At 43.2% G+C, this 21,672-nt stretch overlaps 1 protein-coding gene across 1 annotated transcript in view; it reads right to left on the bottom strand.

Moving 5' to 3' along the window:
• The window catches only part of NME7 (NME/NM23 family member 7), a 59,017-nt gene extending 37,453 nt beyond the window's left edge, over nt 1-21,564 (bottom strand). Inside the window, exons 1-7 of the mRNA XM_016148602.2 lie at nt 21,451-21,564; nt 13,245-13,352; nt 12,419-12,585; nt 10,352-10,462; nt 7,756-7,806; nt 5,368-5,575; nt 1,971-2,076 (exon numbers count right to left, since the gene is read on the bottom strand). Of these exons, the coding sequence (XP_016004088.1) occupies nt 1,971-2,076; nt 5,368-5,575; nt 7,756-7,806; nt 10,352-10,462; nt 12,419-12,585; nt 13,245-13,352; nt 21,451-21,453 (754 nt within the window). The 5' untranslated portion in view covers nt 21,454-21,564. The remainder of the gene's footprint in view (nt 1-1,970; nt 2,077-5,367; nt 5,576-7,755; nt 7,807-10,351; nt 10,463-12,418; nt 12,586-13,244; nt 13,353-21,450) is intronic.
• Between the last annotated feature and the right edge of the window lie 108 nt (nt 21,565-21,672).

Below are 21,672 nucleotides of genomic sequence, written 5' to 3'. Positions count from 1 at the left end.
TAAAAATGATTTAAACCTGTATAAATATGAAATCAATTATTTTGACATCACATTTTGTTTATAATCATTTTTAGTAGATTTATTATATTCATTATGGAGTTATTAAGGTATATAACCAGTATTTATTCTAATTCTATTTTATTTTTGCTTCTTTCCCTGTATCGCATTTTTCCTTTAAAAAACAATTAATTCATGTAAAGATCAAATTGAATGTATTAAGATGCCAAAAACAGCCTTCTTATAAAGCCGAGGTCTTCAAACAAGAATTCACCTCATACGTTAAAATGTGTGTGCATTGTGTATGTGCATGTGTGTGTATGTTGTGTGTGTAGCCATGCCCAGGGCAGAAAAATGAGTGCGACATAAAACCCTGATTTTTCTCCTAGGCTGCCAACACCAGCCATCTCTGACACTATTATTACTTCCCGCAGAAGGTGGCCAAGCATGCGACGCTTTTGCTGTGGCCGGCGTGGAGTCAACGCGTGTAGAGGAAAGAATGTGGAGGTTACGAGCGACTGGGGTTTGCATCTTGGCCTCTCCACTCTAAATTGGGGAAAACGACTTCTTCGCATGAACAGCCTCAGCCTGTTTATCTGGAAAAAAGTGAGATACCGCCTCTGCCGAGAGGGTTAAAGATGATGAGGCACGGGGGTTACTCGGTCGCTACCTGGCGCATCGTGGCCAGTTCTCCATAAATGTTTGCTAGCCGCCATGCATGCTGCTTCCTGCGGTTACGGTCCTAAGGACCTACGAGATATTGAAGTACTTCCTAAATAATTAAAGGAGTATTAATTATGCAGCAAGGTCTTTAAGGTTCCTATCCTTTCAACCAGTAATTCCACTGCTAGGAAACCAGCCAAAAGAAATGATTAGCGATAGCGTCAAATGTTTATGTGCAAATATATTCTTTAAAGCTTTATTTTTAACAACAAAAAAACTGGAAACGAGCTAAGTGTCCAACTATTATGCTACATCTATATGGTTGCACAGTGTACAACAATTAAAATATTCATGAAGAATTAAGAGCACCCAAAATGCTCCCACCGAAATTAAAACCAAAGCCTGCCGACCTATACCTCCACCATCTTAACAGTTATAGTCAGGTGTGTCGGTTACACATGAACACAGGTATGTGCAGAATAAAAGAATCTGGAGGAAATATCGAAATATCAACAATGATTATCTTGGAATGATGAGAAAACAGGTAACTTTCATTGTTTTTTTTTTTAAATGCTTTCTTATTTTTTTATTTTCTATTGTATACTTGAATTACTTTAATGCTTAGAAAAAAATTTCATCCATCAATTATGTTATTCTGACATTCTAGTTTTTTAAGGATGATTTTTAAAATAATACCCATCTCATTTCCAAAAAGACTTGGGATAACTGACAGAAATATATACAACAGACTAAAATAAATAGATGAAGAAAAATGAATACAAAACACCTTACAAACTCTCAGGACACATCTATCAATCTACCTGTCATGTCATACATATATAGCTGTCATATATATTAGCCAAACTTTGTTTCAGATATTGAGAAGTGAAGGAAGTTTCCTCAACTTTCTCAAAAGGGGCATACTGCCGATATGGGGGATATTGCTTTAAACTGTACCTCAGGAGTGCTGCTTAATTAGGTGAATCTTGGTTATATGATTGGGAGGAGAAGAGGCAGATTAAAAGTCAAGGCGTCAAGACCTGTAACAGGATGAGCACATGACCCTGATCAGCAACCCAAGGAACGCCTTTTAAAATGCACGGGTACAAATATAGAGATAAATAGAGGTTTGGACAGCTTTTCTCCTCACTTTTATTTTGTCACCTTTACTCACGTGCCTTCAAAGAAAAAATCAAGTGTTAAATTTACACTTTAATTTCTACACATAAAATACAATGAGAAAACAGACATTAAGAAAATAAGTCTCTCTTACCAAAATGCATTGAATATGTATTCCACGCAGCACTTACCTTCACTGACGGCGTGAGGCTTAATAATGCAACAGGTACAATTGGTAAATTTAGCAGTGTTTGCTGGTCCGCAAACTCCACTCGAAGGAAAAAATAACTCCATTTCCTAAAAACAGAGAGAAATGACTTTGGCATAAGGAACCTCTGATCTTGAACTCCTGTGATATTCATGTGAAAGGGGAAGAACTACACATTTACTTTTAAGGTTTCATAATATAAATTGATTGCTTCGAATTTTCTAAAAAATGATTTTAACTGTTTAAAACGAACGACCTAAACCCTGTTTAAAGTCTTATGATCAAAAGGACATATAAAGTATTAATTAAAGCAATGGAAGAGGCGGTAGGCATACGCAATGGAATATTACTCGGCCGTAAGAAAAGAATAAGGTCTTGCCATCTGCAACGACGTGGATGCCTCTAGAGGGTACTACGGCGAGTGAAATAGGTCAGAGAGAAGGACGAGTACCACAGGCGTTCACTTGGACGGCTGTGCCCCCACCCCGGCTCTGTCCGCGCCTACCCCACCCCCCCACCGCCCTGCCCGACCCACTCAACACGGCGTCTGAGTGGCAGTTGTCAGAGCCGATCCCGTCACTGCACGGAACCCTCCCATGGCCTCCTGCCTCATCTGGGATGAATTTCCAAGGCCCGGATGCCCTGCAGGGCCTTACGTGGTCCGGCCCGTGGCTCCAGCTCCGAACCCATCCAGTTCTGTAGAACCGGACGCTGCCGCGGCCTCGCCGACTCGCAGCTCCTTGAGCATGGCAAACACGTCCCCCGCCTCGGACCCTTGCACGCGTGATTCCTCGCCTTGGCGCGCGCCGCCTTCCCCAGACATTTGCTCGGGTTTCTCCCTCGCCGCCTCCCCGGCTCTGCTCGAATCCAAGGCCGTGAGCACGTCCCGACACCCTGTACTCGACAGCCCTCGCCACAGCCCCTCCTCGCCCTGTCTCGTCGCTCCTTAATTTCTTTCCTTGCTCGATTTTTATAAATAAAAAACGCCAGCTTTCCAAATACTCATTTACATATGCTGAATAAATATGTATTTAAGGCAGAGAATATAAAGGTTTTACTTAAATACATATTCTCAGTGACAGTGAGTAATTCTGTTTCGTACCATTGCTTCCTCTTTGCCCCCGGGCGGGCTGTCATTATCCGTCCTACCCATTAATCCAAGCTGACGTTTGCAAGAGCACTTTGACTAGCTCATTGTTATGGCGACTGATTCAGAGACGGCACACCACGTGAAGTCCCACGCCTGAGCACTTTTCATAAAGCTCCTCCCCTCCCAGGGGCCCTTGCTCTTCCCCTAGCCTTTCCTATGTTCGTCCCTAACCTGCCCGGCAGGGAGAGTTAAATGTATGTGACTTCCCTCCAAAATAAAATTCGGACTCACTTTAATAAGCTTTGAGTCATGTCCTTCTCACCGTGGGCTGTTAAATGAACTCATCGGTCCCACTCTGGAACAGGCCACCTGTTTGCCTCACGCAAACATCCACTCACTACATTCCCGCCTTTAATTACCATAATAAAAGTGTCACTAAATGGTTGCCAGTTAAGTTTCTCCAAAACTTTTACACCGTAAATTTAAATATCGGTTTTGTAAATGCCCCAGATTAAAACATTTTTAAAATACCAAACTTTCCCTGTACAGATCCTAATATCAGATAAGAAATCTGTTATAGGGAAATCATCTAAAACGTGAATGAAATATAAAATCACATGATCAAGTGCACCCTTATTTCAAGTATGGGGAAAAAAATCAAACCTAACGAAATATCCAATAGTGAGGACCTAAATCATGTAATATTCATGCAGGAGAATATTCTGCGGCCATTGAAATTTACTCTTTTGACAGCAAACTAGTAACATATAAAATGTTATGATATAATATTAAGTGCTAAAAAGACTCAAATTAAAACCATGTAAAATGGTGTTTACTATGTAAATCGATATAAATGATCAAGGGAATGAGCTGGAAGGAACATGTCATAAATAGGTAAACTGTCAATACCGTTGGCAGGATTCCTGATGACCAATTTTCTTTAGCTTCCTAATTCTCTGAAAAGCATCTCCATTACTCCCATATTCTAAAAGCCTGTGATGTTTAAATTCCAGCGCACGCAGTGGAGAGCGGCAGCCAGGCACAGGGGTGCTGCGGCCAGACGTGCCTGGGCTCTGTCCTCAGGTGGCCCAGGCACTTAAACCCATCGAGTCCCAGCTCCTGCCACAGCAAAGACGGATGATGGGAGTGGCCGCATAGGACGCTGTGAGAAATGAGACTCAAGGGCTTGGAACAGGGCCTGTTGCATAGCGAGCGCTCAATAACCGCGAGGTTCGTTGTTGTTTTCAATTCCAAAACTTCTTTAAACACCTGCGATCCAGATCCTGGAGGTATGGAGGTGTATTTAACATCCTTGAGGAGTTCCCAGTCTACTGGGAGGATAAATATAAAATCAAAGACTTGGTAGGTCATAGAGCAGCGGTCCCCAACCTTTCTGGCCCCAGGGACCAGGGCTCCTATGAGAATCTAACGCCGGATGATCTGAGGCGGAGCTGAGGCGGTGATGCCGGCGCTGGGGGCGGCTGTAAACACAGATGAGGCTGTGCTTACCTCCTGCTGTGCGGCCCGGTCCCTAACAGGCCACAGACCGGTACCGGTCCACAGCACGGGGGCGGGAGACCCCTGATGTAGACATGGTGATCGGATTCAAAGTTTAATTTGAAAGGAGAGCTGAAACGATGTATGGATAGCGTTGTAAGAAAAAAAAATTGTTATAAAACTATCTAATATTATTTCATTGTAAACATGGCCAGACTGAAAACTGTCTTAAATTAGCTGAGAACTTCTTGCAATGCTAAGAATAAACTTGTGCTCTGTTAATGCAACATCGGCATAAGCCCAGTGTAATACTTTATTTATATGGATTTAAAACAAGGAGTGACAGTAGCGAAACTTTTTCATAAACGTTAGCTATATATAGGAAAAGAAAAGGATGTTAAGCTTGAAAATAGAGTGTTACGTCTGAGTTAAAGACTATGTCAAATGATGCCTTCTTTTTGAACATTCACTGCCCATAAACTGCTGTTCACACATAAATTCAATAATTCAGACACTGATTAGCCACAGTAATTTCAGCCTTTGGAATAAGAAATGGGACAACAAGCATTTTAAACGGAGAAAACTCATCCTGGCCATGACCAGGCTACCAGTTCACGAGGGGGACACATCTTTGAAACAGTTTAATCCCAGGCCAAAGGTCAAAGGTCTTCTCTACCAGTAGTAGATCAGCTGTAGGAAGCCACCCCATGTTAGTGGTGGCAAAATGCCTGACTTTGACATCTAACACTTCACAAAACCAACACGACATTAAAATGTGTGTGGAACACCTTACTCTGGCAGCACAGGCGACAGAATCAGGGCCGTGGGCTGCGTTTCTTATGCCGTCTGTTCCGAAGAGGGCTCGCAGGCTTCCGGGGGCATCTGCACGCGCCATCTGAGAGTTCGCGTGTCCGAGGAGCCTCTTCCACTCACAGATAGCGTCATCTCTCAGGATCTCCATGGCAACAACAGGGCCGCTCGTAATAAACTGGATCAGCTCACTGGGAAACAGGCAGAACGTGGATTTGCTTCATTTTCCTGTCAGGCTAGCGATCTCTCGTACCAAGAATATATTACGATCTGAGTATTTCGACACACACCGCTATTATGAGCTCAGGACTACTGGACATAATGAGTTTTACATGGGCAAGATAAAATTTTCATAAATCGAGTGCCTTGCAGTGGCCTGAGTCACTACAAATCACTAGTATTGTCAAATCAATTACTGTTGATCTGGCCAAAAAAAAAATCACTCTTTCCTTGAATTAAGACTATTTCATTGACTTAAATACATATTGTTGATCTATGCTTTTCCCATTGTCATAAAAGGTACAGAAGAATCTTCCCTTTTATTTCATGTGGTTTATTGCAGTCAAATAAAATTTCATAATAAAGTGATGAGAGTGATGTCTTAACATATTTACACTAAGTATTTTCTGTAAAACTATTAAAATTCAAAGAGTGACAATGAACTGTCAATCAATAAACATTAAGTTGGTCTAGTGATAAAAAAAAAAAATCAATAGGCCTTCAAGAAATATCCTTTTATTCACATAAAAGCTACTGTGGGTTATTCCTATCTTAAATTATTAAAGCGTACACACAGGTTCTTGATTAAAACTCCAGCACTGAGTCCCAGTACCCCAAGGCACACATGAGAAACTTTATAAAGCTCATTTTGTTTTTCCACGTCTAGACGTGTACAAGGCAGAAATGACGAGTTTAACTGTGAAATAGGGGACGCCACTCCTCCGACTGTGCCAAGCGGGGACAGGAAGCCCGTGTTCTTCTCTCATCCAGAGGGGACGGGACCCTCCTGGGGAAAGCGGCAAGGTGCGACACGCCCGTCTGCGCGTGCAAACCCCCGACCGAGACACGACGCTGCCCGCGTGAACCGTGGTACGTGAGCTAACTGCCTTTGGCGCCTCGTCTTTAAATCGACTCATTCTGAAGGACATTCTGAGAAATGGCCAGGTACAGAGACACACTCGGCCCTCCCCTTGTACAAGGCCCACAGCCCTCCTCAGCCACACTGTCAGGCCTTGGGTGCCAAAAAACTAGATTTAAGGAACCCAAGGCAAGGGAACAAACATGTGTTTACCTGCCCTACAGGCATTTAACGGTCACCTGCTACGAATCAGAATAGGCTATAAAACAAGACCCCTCCCTCGAGAATCACATAATGTCCTTTTCCTGCAGAACTCCCCCAGCACGCAGCGAAGCCCGTAACGCAAGGTGGCGTGTGTCGGCGCAGAAATGGTGTGCCCGACGCCGAGACTGCCACTCCTCCGACTCCGCAGCTACGTCTTTCGCTACGTGTTTATTGACACAACATGAAAACTACGTTAATGCGTGCATTTAATAACATTTACCGCACACTAATTACATAGAAGATACTAATTTAGGGGCTGAACTAGAACGCCATGAGCGTATACAAAGACGACGGCAAAGAGTATATTCCCAGAGGGTTACATAATCCTTGCCTAACGAGGCCTGGAAATGTTTTGGACAGCTTAATGTAAATACTCTATGGCGTCATAAATTTCTCACGTAGCACTTTTTTAAAAAGCGCTTTTCTGCGCAGGTGCCGAATGGCACGTCGGCAAGTGGCAGCCCGGCCGCCACCGTGCGTTACGGGAAACGTACGCTCGCTTTTGTCTGTCCACGGCGATGCCACACACGATGTCCACATAAACTTAATCACAACCCAAATATGTAGAACATAGATTCGGTTTTTGACATATATTTGTTGCTATATTTCAAGAATAAAATATATCTCAAACCATTTAAACTGTAAGCGTTCTGCGGACATTGTTGCCATACACGAGAATTGGAGGAGTTTAAAGGCACAACAAAAACAAACATTCAATGTAATTATCACCCCTTTTTTATCTGCTAAATCTAAAAAGAAAGCTAGGCTTCTTATAAATCAATTATCCTTTTAAAAAATCATCCTATTTGCTTCTTATTAAAGTTTAAGATATTTAATGATAAGAATTCTTATCTAATAAAAGAACAGAAAAAAAATTCTTAGGAAGTAAGTTCTCTGCAGTTGCAAGATGTCGCTGTGGTCCTTTTGACAGATAATTCTCATGTAACACATTTAATTGTAAAATTACAACTCTTTGGTTTTCCAGCATATCTTCCATTATACACCACTAGCCCCAAATTGAGCACCTACTTTAAGAAGGGCTTTGAATGATGGTCTATATGAAAATCTGTTGCTTCTTTCCTATAAAATAATCAAAATGACAACAGTTAAGAATTACGTGAGAAAATTATTTTAGCTTACATTAATGAAATAAAGATGAAATCTTCTATTTGATCTATATGTGAACTGATTAATGATTTTCCAACAAATATTCTGCCCAAATCTCCCCTTGTTTAAAATTTTTGCTTTTGCTTTTTATATTACCAACTGAAGAAAAAAAACTTCTAGAGGATAAGGGTAAGTATTCACAAAAATGACAAGGATATATTGTATTGCAGCATAAAATGAGGTAAAACCGAATGCCTAAAAAACTCGCATGGGGAGTATTTTAGAAGAGTTAGCAGCAAGGAACTAAAATGACCAACTCTAGTTTTCAACACAATGGAACTACTAAATGAGAAAAAAAATCATAATCTTTAGTATCGATGAAAACAAAAATCTTAACAAACTATTATAACTATTTCATAGTTTTCTCCTAACATGTCACCGGGCCCATAGTTACCTCCATCAAAATCTAAAATTGAAACCAAATGAGTGTTCATGAATTTTCCCTTCATTCTGATCTAATTCATTACCTTATCATAATTCTTCCTTAAAAAAATGTACAGATTCACAGGTGCATTACCACCTAGAAAAGTTTTGTTGTTGTTGTCTTATGTCTTGTTTTTTTATAAACGCACCATTTTCTCACAATGTTCTATCCATTTATTCTTTCATAAAATATTTACTTTATTGCCTATGCTGACTGAAAGCATTGATCCAAGAACTAGAGATACAAAGTCAGATGAAACTTAGCTGCTGCCTTCGAGAAACTGTAACGATGGAGGAACTGCCGTTTGAGCACATTTTAGAAGAGATCTGAGCACTGGGACATCCTCCCCCACGGGTGTCCGCCACTTCCCAGAGCTGCGCGTCCAGCCAGCCGCTTTGAGGGATGAGGTGATGTCTCTTCAGGACAAAGAGCAGGCTGTTTACTGCAATGGGAGGAAACCCAAGCTCACCGCCCCTCAGCTGTGTGGCTGCTGACTGTCTGTCTACAACACCCGCTGGGCCCATGTCGCGCTGTTCCCCCGGGACGCGGAGGCAAGGGAACCAACACAGCGCGATGCTCCCGCGGCGGCACCGTGGCAACGGCCCCCGTCTGTGACCCAGGGGCCCCACGTCTTCCTCTAGCATCCCCGAACGTCTCATCCGAACTCGCTAGCTTTTGAGGTAGGTAAAACCCCAGACTCAACTATAATATTAATGGAAATGTGTGAGGTGGTATGAACAGTTAAAGACGAAGGTTTCCTGGGTATCTCTGTCACGGGAAGTTTGCGCCAAGTGATCAGGCGTTGGAAGTACAGAGGCATAAAAAACATTTCATCTCACTGAACCTATTCCGAGTCATCTCTCCAGAATTCAGCACAATCGCCTGCCATGAGAGCAAGCATTCTCAGCTCAAACAGAAATAAGACAAATACTACTACTTATAAAGGGTTTCCACTAAATAATAATGGTATCACTAGTACTCCTGGTAACTAATAATAACAGCTAACCTTTAGTACTCACTATGAGCCAGGGTTTTTCAAAGCACCTACGTATACCAAGCTCACGTAGCACTCCTAACAACCTTCTGATACAGGTGCTATTATGACCTCCACCTTGCAGACGAAGAAACTGAAGCACAGAGGTAAACCGTTGAGTCGCACATCTAGTAAGAGGCACAGTCACGAGCTCTAGACTGTGCTCTGAACTGTACGCCTCCTGCCTCTCTAGAAAATATGTAAACTGGGAGACCTCACCGAGAGGAAAAACTCAAATTAAACCTATGCCATTATTGGGGTTAAGTTGAGGGTGTCTTGTTAAGGTTTCTAGGGGGTCGGACTTATCAAGCTCCATCAAATTTCTATTGCTATCAACTGTCCCTGTACTCAGACAGAAAAAAGCAACTGTCCCATGGGACAGGCATTCAGGGACAGCAGTGAGAAGACCAAAAACAAACCCAAAATGGTGGTGGTGTGACACAGGACACCACTGAAGCCAGCTGCCCCCAACTGCCACCCCTAGGAAAATCATAGTTTCACTCATTAACAGAAAATGCTGGTCAGATCGACTGGGTTGCTTTTCAGAGTAGTAAATGGCTATGTTTACCAATTATGTATATTAGGACGAGCTAAATACAAACATTTCCAAAGGCGTCACTTTTGGAAATCTCAACAACAGGAATCCCTTGTCAAATAGAAATAAACATTCCTGTCCGTCTGTCATGTTGATATGGTGTTATACTCGCAGATTAAGAAGAGATTACCATGATCACACATCGGTGCTAGTAAAACGCAGAGGAGGTTTGTGGAGACGATAAACAGGTAATGAGTTATGTGCGATCTGACCACTCCTATTTGCTTAGAGTTTAATCATTACGCATCTGATTACCTGCTGTCTTACATTTTCTCAATCTAATAAGATTACTCTTCTATTTTTTGTCATTCAGTAGATTTTTAAGTATTAAACAATAACATGAATGATAAAGGATGATTTTTAAAAGGGAAACCAGACACTGCATAACTGAAAATTATCCACTTACCTGGACAGCGTCATCATTTTCAGTTTGGTTATAGTAAATCCAGCTTTGTTTATTATTTCAATTATTTCTCCAACTTTTGATATCGCATCTGGTTTAATCAGGGCTAATGTTCTAGAAAGAAAGAAAGAAAGAAAGAATAAGTTTGAAAAAAATAGCTCAGCAATTTTTATTTTTAATTCTCAAGCAGTATAGTTTCCTTAACTTTCATCCTTGTTCATATTAGCCTGTTTGTTACAGGCTATTCCAGTCTATCTGTTTTCTTTGTTTCGAAGCAAATATGTCATTTATAGTGTTTTATATCATAGGGCTTCACTGAAGACACAATTAAAACTGGTCGCTTTTTAGCTCGCATTACTTATATATAAGCCAAACGAACCCGTTGTTTATGCTAAATTCTGTAAGAGCTTTCGTGAACCACAGCTCTTAAAGAAAATACCTACTACATCAGCAGTCACCAATTTCTGTGAACGAGAATGTGAAAAATACAGAACTGACGTTTAAAATGCAGTCGGTCTCATTCTCTCTTTAAATGCCTACAGAAGACAAAGGATTGATTACTATGAATAATTACTCTAAATAAATTCCTGCCATGTCCTCGCTGCTTAATTGTTCGGTACATAATAATTCAAATGTATTTTGTAAGGAAAACAAGAGAAGCATCGGGAATCGTGTTATTTAAAACTGAATGTGGCATGCACAGCAGCCCAGGCGGCACAAAACCATCTTAACAGTGCTGCCGTCGTCTGCTGCTGCAGAGCAAACCGCCCACAACGTGGTGGCTTAAAACAATTTCTCGAGATTCGGTAAGCTGGCTGGGCACCTGGCACCTGGGATTCACCTGGGATCACTCGCTCGGCTGCATTTGGCTGGGGCGGGGAGAGTCTGCTGGAGACATGGCTTCTCTCCCCTTGCGATGTTTCGTCCTGAAGGAGGCTAGTCCGGGCTGCTCTGCATACAGCCACAAGGTGTCCAGCGTACAAGCACTTATCAAGCGTCCCCTTGAGACATGTTTGCTGCTGTACTCTTGGTCAATGCAAGCCACACAGTGGAATCCAGAGTAAGGGGGAGAGGGGACCAGACAAGGACATGGATATCAGGTGTGATTCACTGGGGGCCATCACCGTGACAATCTACCTCTCGCCTGCACTGAGGCGCGCTCTATAGGACGAAGCATGAGGTGCTCTCAAAAGAAAATTTAAAAAATATATATGAAAATCATTCTTTTACAATTAAAACTTTTTAGTGGAGAGTGAAGAGAGTTTGTTCGGCCGGGCTTCGCAAAACTAAGACAGGCTAGAAATTTCTGGAAAATAACAGTTTTCACAGAGCCAAGTAAAAAATATGTTCTTCATACACCTTCAGGCTCTGAACAAAAACTGCAGCGAACACTCGGTTGCTGTGGGGCTTAAATAAAGGACACACGCAGGTCATTTCGACACCTGGCCTGACGCAGGAATGGCTCAGGGTCCTGAGGGCTTGCCATCACCGCTCGGCCTACTTCCCTTCCCCTCACGCCTTCCTCCTCCCTCCGCACGCTGAGCGCTGCCATCCGGACTCAGGCTGTTTCGCAAACTGAACTTTGAAGTCTTGTCACCGCCAAGCTAGTGAAGCAGAACTGCGGGCGCTGCCCGGTGCGTGGCACACGACTCCCGCCCTCGGGCCTTGGCTCACACTCACTCCTCGGGCCCGAGTTCCCCGCGCTTGACCTAACCGCGTGAAAATTCAACCCATCTTTCACTGAGCTCGAACTCCTCCACGAGGCCTTCTTCTGAGTTCCCGCTGAGCTTATGGGACTCACTACTTTTATTCTGACAAGCGATGTTTATCCTATACGCCAAGCCTTTTTCTAGTCAAATACTCTCAGTTTCCAGTTAGATGCATGTCACAAAGGATGGTGAGGGTGTATAAAGTCTGCACTTTTTTCCTCCAGAAAATAATCAATGCCTAAGACTATGGCCATTATCTTGTTACCTGAGTGAAAAGCAAATCGCAGAATGTGGTCCATGCGGTTCTAAAACATACCGAATGTTTTCAGGATGAAAAAGGATTCTACAATTGTTTCCTTACTTTTCTTTCCTGCTGCCCAGCTGACGAGCTGTGTACTGATCCCCGTAGTCAGTGAGCACCAGTTGTCGAGAAAAGACATTCACTTTATTGCCTATAAATAAATCTTCCAAGTGAAGGTCATCATATTTGGTCCGCTTTAAAAAGGTGCGATGATTCTTCACATCATGCTAGAACCAAGAACAATACAATAAAACAAATAATTACCAGTCGGGAATGTTAATCTTATAAACTAGATATAGTTCTTAGTTCCACTGTATTAAACATAGGTTATATTTGATTTCGTTTTTGCTACAAATACAAATCATAATTTCTTTTACACTATAACTTCTGCATGTCCTAGTCAATTCTGGTAATAACATAAAAACTTATTACAAATTTAAAACTTTAAAAAGCCCTAAATAGAAAGATTTGTTTATTGCCAAATTATTTCAGCAAATCAGAACCTCCGAAAGCCCAGAGAAATCCCAAATTTCTGTTTTCTTGGCTACACGAAACCCAACACCAAGCAGATAACGGCCTTCAATACCGATGGCGTATTTATGACCATAATAATCTCCATCTATAACCACGTATTGACTAGTGCTTCATGCAAACCATGAAGAATCCTATTTAAGTTTTCTAACCAAAAAATATGAATTTCTATTGTTGACATTTAAAAATAAAGGCACAAAACTATCATCTTGTATTAGAATTATAATACCAAAAAAATAATTCCCATAAAAAATTATATATAAAAAATGTATTTTTATGCAAAGCCGACCCCGTTCCCCTCCCTATCACACCTTCACTCCCTTGCCAACGTTCAAGCAAAGAAAAGCTCATTTACCATTTCAACAGATCCATCCTCTGGGTAATATAAAAGCTCATAACGTCGATAAAGTGAGGCATTTGGATCATACCACTCTGTAATGAAAACGAACCTTTCACTATGATTCTGTAAGGAAAAAAAAAAGGATTTTAACATTAACATATAAAAAATGAACTGTTGTATAAATAATATGGATTAAAAGCAAAAATTACCAAATATGTGCAAAAACTAATCTGTTACTACTTCTCCGTTACATTGAATTATTCTGCTTTTCTACAATATATGAGAAAGATTTCCTTCTAATTTCTCATTAAATATCTTTGGCTATCTCAAACATGACTTACAAACTGCTTAATGCTATGTAGCCGTCCGGGCATCCCGAGGAATGATTTCGTAAAATGTGGACTACGATAATAATTCAGTCCTTCCGAAAGCAAGTTTACATATAAACAATCGGTAAACGGCTGTGAAAAACAAAATTCTGAGGCTAGTGCTCAATGACATGAAGTTTTAACTTTTCTAAATTTAAGACTCTAGGCGTATTAGCATATTATTGTTAAAATCATAAGTAAACATCCTCTCTCCCTAGTAATTTCCCATCATAGCGTCTTTTTTATAGGAGAATGTGCAAGTCTCGGTCCTCTGAGAAGCAGAGGAGATGCCAAGACAGGATTAAACCTGCAAGAATTTTATTCCTGTAAGAGAAATTCTGTGAGGGAAATTCCTGTAAGAGAAAAGGGGTGGAGATCTCAACACAAGTCTGAGCCTGAGAGGCAGGCGGAGGAAAGGAAGGCTCCGTGAGACTCCCCTGGGTTGCTGTGCGGTCCATGGGGCGGGGGGCTTGGCAAGGCCTTGGGAGAGGGTTCCTCGCCTTCTGGGACATCCCTGCTCCTCCCGCCTGGATGGGGGCCATCCTTGGGAAGCAAGTCCTGCGTGCACAGGCAGCCTTGCTCTGCAAACACGAGGCTGGGCCCTTGGTCATCAAGCTCTCTCTAGTGGGAGGTCTGTGAGGTGCATCCTTATGGCTACCACAGAGGGAGGATAAAATGAAAAAAATCAGAGTGGCCCCCTTTCCTTTCCTATTAAGCAGGATTTCCCATCAAATGTTATTAAAAATATCTTAGCCCCCAAAAGTTTTTTATTACAATAAGCAAACCAAGACATGAGGAAGAAAGGGGTCGAGGAGTTTTGCTGCTAATTCCGGATTTAGCGCCCGAGTCTCTGGCTGGGGAATGTGAATGGGCTCCTTTCATGCAATAATTCACTACAGATCCTAACAGTAGAAGCTGTATGTCCAGTTGGCACTAACACATGTACAGGTTTTTCTAATGTACTTTGGCCAAATCACACATATTTTTTTTTCTATTCAAATAAGCACACTTTTAATTCATCAATGAACGAACAGAACAGTATTTTCCAAGCTTCTGCCAGGCCCGTCCCTTTCAGGCGGAACCCATCCCTGACCCCTATGAACACCAGCGGTGGGGAGGGAGAGAAGGCAGGTGTCGCAGGGCACGACCTCTTACTCCCCAGTCTGATTATCATAAAAATTCAACCTCAGATTTTCTATTTTTAATAATGTAACAAGGGGCTTATCACGTATGCTGAGAGTGTGGGTTCCTTCGACACGAGATGACCTTCGGCAGGTTCTGTATAGACTGAATCGATAGAGGGACAGAATAAGCCCCCTTTGAGACTCAGCCGGAGGTCCTAGGTGGGGGCAAGGGCCATGTCCAGAGGTCAAAACAGCAATCCTAATCCCCAGGTGCTTTGCAATCATCCTAAGTTGACAAAGACCAATACACATAAAACTATGGCAAAAATGCAATACAAAAACAATTCAGAGGTAGGCCGTGCGGCATGAAAGCACAGGCATTAGAAGAAGAGTAACTCATACGATCGTGACAAAAGCCACAAGGGCAAGCATGGGTGGGTGCCACCGAAAACCTGAGAGGAAGGAGCTTGCAAGAGGACACAGAGTTGGCCAAGTGATATATCTACATTTTAAAAACAAAACGAAACTTGTGGTTCACTGAGCCAGTGAACATTCTGAGTAGAGAAATATGATCACGAGGCTAACATTTAACTAATATTCATCTTAATAGCAACCCACGTATGCATTAATGGGTGAATGGATAAACACAATGTGGTATGTACATACGATGGAATATTACTCAGCCTTAAAAAGGAAGGAAATTCTGACACATGCCACAGAATGAACAGTTCAACAGGCTTCTAGACTTTAAGTCTGCATGTACTTATGGCCACTCCGAGTGACATACTAGAAACCCACAGTACATGAGCACCTGCCACCTCAAGCCAGCTGCTTCCAGTGAGGATCAGTGAGCCTTGAACATTCTGAGAACACAGTGGTTCATTAAAAATTCATCACCTGACAGAGCAGGCAAATAAACACAGCAATTCCTACAGCCTTACTTAGATGCCGCGGTGCTAAGCATAATAGAAACGAACAGGTAACAACCGAAAGGTTTATATTTCCACATTATCAGAGGCTGGACGTCAAGCAGTCACTCGCTTGGTACTGAACCTTTACCAAACAGCCTTTGTCCAGGGCTCCTTGGAGGGTCAAGGATTTCCCTTACATTGGAATGTGTCACATATTAACTTTGCTCTGGCACGGCCAGATCCGGGTCGAGCCTGTCCAGACTGTTCCCAGCAAGCTCTCACTCCCCACATAACCCACGCGGAAAGGCGAGCAGAAGGTGAGCTCAGGGGAACAGAGGCTTCGTGCGGGACTCCAGCTCGGCACTTCTCGCTGATAAAGTCAGACACACATACACGTCAAGACGAAAAGGCAGGTGAATTATTAAATTTAGTTAATTATCTATTCTGCTTCAATTCCTTAGCAACTAAGAAAAACTGTTAAAATCACTCTTCTCCATCTATGAAAAATACAATGTTCAATGTGAGGCGTCCACGTATTTCCAAGATTGTATTCTCTTCAAAAAAAAAAAAAAAGCCATTTGAGATAATGTCTCAGAAGACGAAGCCACCGTTTGTCTCTAAAGGAAGAGTCAGTGCCGCTGCGCATGAACACACACGCCCCCCCCCACGCCCCGCCCCGGGGATGCTCTTTCAGCTTAGTTCCCACTACATCGTCAAGGAGTGAAGAACGCGGGAAAAGAACCATTCCCGCAGTGCGAGTGTAAATCAGGAAACTGATCAAACCGGAGAGGCACCACTGGGACGGGCACCCCGTCCGGTTTCAGTGAAGAAAGGGCTTTTTAAGTCTTTCTCAGCTCGGGCCCTAGAGAGTCCTGGCCAGGCCTTGCTCTCAGACCTCCGCGGACCACTGCCATGAACTTAGACCCACACGCGCCATGAACTCAGGAGACCTGCTCCCTGAAAAGCCAGGCTGGACTCCGCTTTATATTTTAAGGAAAACAGAATTCCTGTGATGTCTTCCCAGACCAACCCTCTGCCCACTGATATTTCTGCACTTGCAATTTGATTTTCACAGAATGCCAGAGATCAAAGGAACATCCGTGATAAGGAAACAGAAGGTCAAATACGTGAAGTGCCTTGGCAAGAGTCTTGTGACTTGTTAAGCAGCAGCACTCAACAAAGACCCCTGTTTCCTGACGGCCGGACTGATGTCCTCACAGTAGGACACCGGATTGTCACCCTAGCACGTCAGCTTTGCCAAAAGAGGAGCTTCTGGGGGATAGAAACGACATCATTTATTTCTTTTGAAATTCCAAAGTGACTTTCCTAGCTCTGAGACCTGAAGGAAAAGAATCAAATAAATACTACCAAAATAAAGATCAAAAGGATAAACATGTTCAACACCAGATCTTGCAAAAACAGCAAAAATCCACTCTTCAACAAGATTTAAAAAAAAAAGCAACCCAACAGCCCTTTGTCTGTAGGTCTGTTTATTTCTATTTCCATAAAGATTCTCAAAGAGGACATCTTTTTTACTTATTCGGATAAGAATGGCTTCTCTGGCTAGCACCCTAAAAAAACATCCTTGATAAAGCATTAAGTAACTCCAGGACAAGAGCCACCCACCAGAGAAACCAGCTGTCAACAGTTAACCAAACCATAATACTCCAACAAGAGAAATGGTTCTGAATCGAAAAAGAAATAATGGGTCTAACTATAGTGGCAAGAGAATACTTAGGTAATTACACACTACTCACTAATATTCAGTCGGAAAATTGTGTCATTGGGCTAAACATCATCCGATAACATGGAAAATTATAATATGAATAGTATCTTTACGTTTTTTTGATCCAAATAGCTGTTGTCAAGGTCACGAGTACTACAGGCCAACCCTTGTTAGGCCTCAGCCCGCAGCCCCTGCGCCACCCGGCCCGGAAGTGGACGCGCTGGCCATTGTCCCTGAGTCCCCCCGGACCTCCGCTCTGCATCTCTCCCACCTGCTCCGAGACTGGCCGGCCAGCCTGCCCCGACTCTCTCGCCCTTGACGTGCACTTGGGTCTGGCCGGCAGGGCGCAGGGGCTGAAGAGTAAAGGAAGAAGGGTGAAGTCTAGGTACTTTTTTCTCCTCACTCCTTCCCTGCCGGACCGCATCCGGCGGCCAGTCGCTGCCCTCCACCGGGCCCGCGGGTCCTGCCAGTCCGCCCTCCACCCTGGATGCTCTCCCGCAGCTCCCTCCATTTGCCTGGCAGGCCCCGGGGGCAGGAACAGCCCCGCCCCCGGCACTGACCCATCCATCGTCAGTTTCTCTAACTCTGCCCACACCTTTGTAACTAGTCTCTAGTAAACTTTTCAACTATCCCAGCAGAGTACGTGTACCATACCTGGGTCCCACTACGACCCACAGTGACGCTTCGGAACAGAGACACTATTAACTCTTTTTTTTCCTCGCCCGACTGCAATGGTTAGAACCACCGGTACAATGTACAAAACTGCTGAGAAAAGGAATGAGTCTGAGTTCCACTGGGTATCGGTCCTTGGAAAAAACACGATGTGGCATGGTCAAGTGACGCAGATTCGAGGGGCTGTAAGCGTGAATGCACCTCTGTACAAGTGGCGAGAGCCCGGACAGCGCCGGCAGGGTTAGAGGTGTGACCATCAGACAGTTCACCTGAAGAGCCACAGATCGGGAGGACCTTTTCTGCCTCTCGGAATGCTTTTGCCTTTCTGCCCCCATGTGACTCGTGGGCTATTCTAATTTAGTAGCTTACTGTTCTGGGTTTCCTTTAAATAAGATAAGGGACTTTTTTTAGTGAAATAACATATTCTGAAAAAAAAAAACATTTTCAAGTTTAAGCCCAAAGAAGGTCATCTTTTCATCGTTTCGGCTTCCGTTTTCTAATTTACGAAAGTGAAAAGTGTGCGTCTTTGACTTTATGAGAAATAACCTGTGATACCGCATACTCTGTGCTTTCCAGATGAACAATGTTCACATGCCACATCAATATGATTAAAGCAATAAGCAACTAATAAAATCTAGAAAGGACCTGGTTCCTGAAGTAACAAGCCCAACGGTGGAGCAGCGCCACCTAGTGTTCAATGTGGATTTCAAGCGATGCGGGCTTCAGCCGTTCTACAAACACCCCTTGATTTAAGCCCTGTCCTTATACATTAAATCATATAATTTTGCAGGAGTTCTAATTGAATACCAAAATATGAATTTTTTTAAAGAAAATTGGCATCACTCATATGCTCTAGAAATTCAGTTTTCAAAAAGGAAGAAAACGGTCTCCACCTCTTTGTACAGCCACAGAAAAGCAGAAAAAATTTACTCCCCCAAATTTAAAAACCTAAACGTCTTGGCTCCAATTGCAGCAGACTAGAAAGAGCATGGGTTCCCAGGATAAGCGGATGCAAGGCCCGGCCCTGTCACTTACTGGCTGCAGAAACTTGCGTGTTTTTTAAAAACCTGAGACGGTTTCCTTATATGAAAAGAACTTAATATATGGTAGACATTTAATAAATGATAAATATTGACAATTAAGAAAAATAGGTTTCCCATTCTGATTTGTAAGTGAATAAGTTTCTTTTCTCTACCAAATTTGGGATCTCTCTCTCCCTCTGCCTACCTTCCTCCTTCCTTCCTTCTCTCTCTCCCTCCCTCACTCTCCCTCTTTCTCTCTCCCTCCCGAACACAGGTACTGGGCCTGGCAGGAGGGAGCACAGTGTGGGAGCAAAGGCACCACGCTGCCAGAGAAGACTGGAGAACGTTCCCGCTTAGTCTCGTCTATAAAATCTGGGGATAAGACTAGATCGGTGGCTCACAAACATTCGTTTTTTTTTTTTTTTCTTTACCCGAACCTATAGTAAGAACTGCGATTTCTATTAGAATTAACACACACACAACTGAAAAAAAGTGTAATAATTTTGAAACAATTCTGATCTTCGGTATGTGCAGTGTACTAATATTTTACACTGGTTTTTAAAGGCTAGCTGCTGTTCTAATTTAGAGTTCAATATCTACCAATGATCACAGCCTCAGTTCCAGAAACACCAGTCTTATAAAACTCTAAAGTCCCTTCCACTTCTAAGACTTCATGATTTTACATCGCATGGGGCCTCTGTGATCTGGGCTGAGGCTATCACTGGACCACATGTCTGCCTCTCTCCTTCCCCCTTATTCTGGCTTTCTTATTGGTGGCTGGACAGACCAAGCAGGCTCCCACCTCAGAATCCTTGCATTTGCTGTCCCTGCCCCCAATACCTGGACCTCTCTACTGCTAGAACGACCAGGCCTCACTTCATTCAGGTCTCTGTTCCAATGTCACTGATCTGGAGAAGCCTCCTTGACCATCCAGCTACAGGCTAACCCCTCCTCACCACCCCCCCAACACACACACACACACACACACACACACACACACACACACACACTCTTCACTCTATTCTCTCATAATTTTTTCCTAACATTCACCAACCTCTAACATTACATTATGTTTATTTGTTTATTGTGGGACTCCCTACCCCTAGAAAGTTTAACTCCATATGAGCTGGACTTTGTCATTCATTACTATATCTGGATGCCTAGAATAGCACCCCATGTGGAATAGGGACTTAAAAATAATTGTCAAATGAATGAATAAATCTAGAGCTCTCTCTCGGAATAAGAGTCCATTGTTTTTTACTTAGGATTCTAGATTTTCTCTGGTGATAAAGAGCCCTTGATCAAAAATAGTTCTCCACACCTGGGCTCTACCAAGTGACTAGGGGAACTTCAGTGGAAAGTATACTTCTGTGCAACTATGTTTTTAAAGCATCACTCTTCTTGCCTCAATGTTTGTGCCTCTCTTCCTTCTCCAAGCATGCATGCAATACCACCTCTGAAGGGCACTGTAAATTAGTTAAAAACCTTAAATGCATTAAAAAAAATGGAAAACATTATGTAACTATCAGCCACTGTCACTGTTAAAATTGCAGCTGTGCAGTGCATTTGTCAGGTGCCGAAGTGAAGAAAAGAAGGTGCAGAAGGGTGACGGGGGCAAGAGTAACTGGAGATGCCACTTTAGACGGGGTGGACAGGAAGTCCTCTCCGATGAGGTGTCACTTGAACAAAGAAGGAAGTGAAGGAGCTTTTAGGGCAAATGGAAAAGTGTGGCCGAAGTGCACATACATCCGGGGTGGGGGGGGGAGATGTAAACATTTAAAAATATATGTCTGAAAAGGTTAAACCAAAAGGAACTTGCTTAAAAATTACACTAATAACACCTCACGTACTCCCAAAAAGTCACCAAATGTGTATATTTTGTGTCCATTCACGGCCCACCGAAAGGGGCATCTGGGTCAACAAGCAAAAAACGTTTAAAAGAAAGGGGCGGGGGGAAGCTTTTGCTAAGCATCTAACTGTACAGGGCACGAGGCTGTACCCTGAACAATGAGCCACTGTTACATAGATCCCTATCCTGTTTGCAATGTCTTCTGGAAAATTTAAGGAATCGATGTTGACACTAGTATACATAACTTTGGATTTATATATATTCGCAAGTTAAAGGAAACCGGAAACTTAGTGAATGAAAAATGACAGAAAAAGCTTTAAAGGTACCCCTCAGCTTTCCCTTACATTACTCTAGAGGCTCTGCAGTGCCAGAGTGCAATTCAGGGCGCTGCGAGGAAATCGCAGGGACAGCTCCCCGAAAGGAAGAGACAATGGGGCTCAAGTGGAAGAGACCTGGACGTCTCGAGTGTCCACACTCCCCAGGAGCTGGACCGGGACGCTGCGTGATCAAAGCCCCGAAGCCGTTCCTCTGGCCTCGCCTAGCACTCACCATAGTCTCAGGAGCTCAGCACAAGGAAATAGATGACGCCGGGACACGACGACAGACGACAGCACTGACACCAACGCCCGGTTACTCGGGCAACAGAGCCCCGCCTACGGCCGGACGCTGCGTGAGACACCGAAGCCCCGCCCCCTCATCCCTAGTGGCTGGGAGTAATCTAAGCTCCGCCCACCCAGCCGGCAGGCCCGCCCCTTCATGCAGTGCCCGGGG

The sequence above is a fragment of the Rousettus aegyptiacus genome, unplaced genomic scaffold (assembly GCF_014176215.1).
Source record: "Rousettus aegyptiacus isolate mRouAeg1 unplaced genomic scaffold, mRouAeg1.p scaffold_m13_p_17, whole genome shotgun sequence".
Lineage (NCBI taxonomy): Eukaryota > Metazoa > Chordata > Mammalia > Chiroptera > Pteropodidae > Rousettus > Rousettus aegyptiacus.
This window is presented reverse-complemented; position numbering and strand designations above follow the sequence as displayed.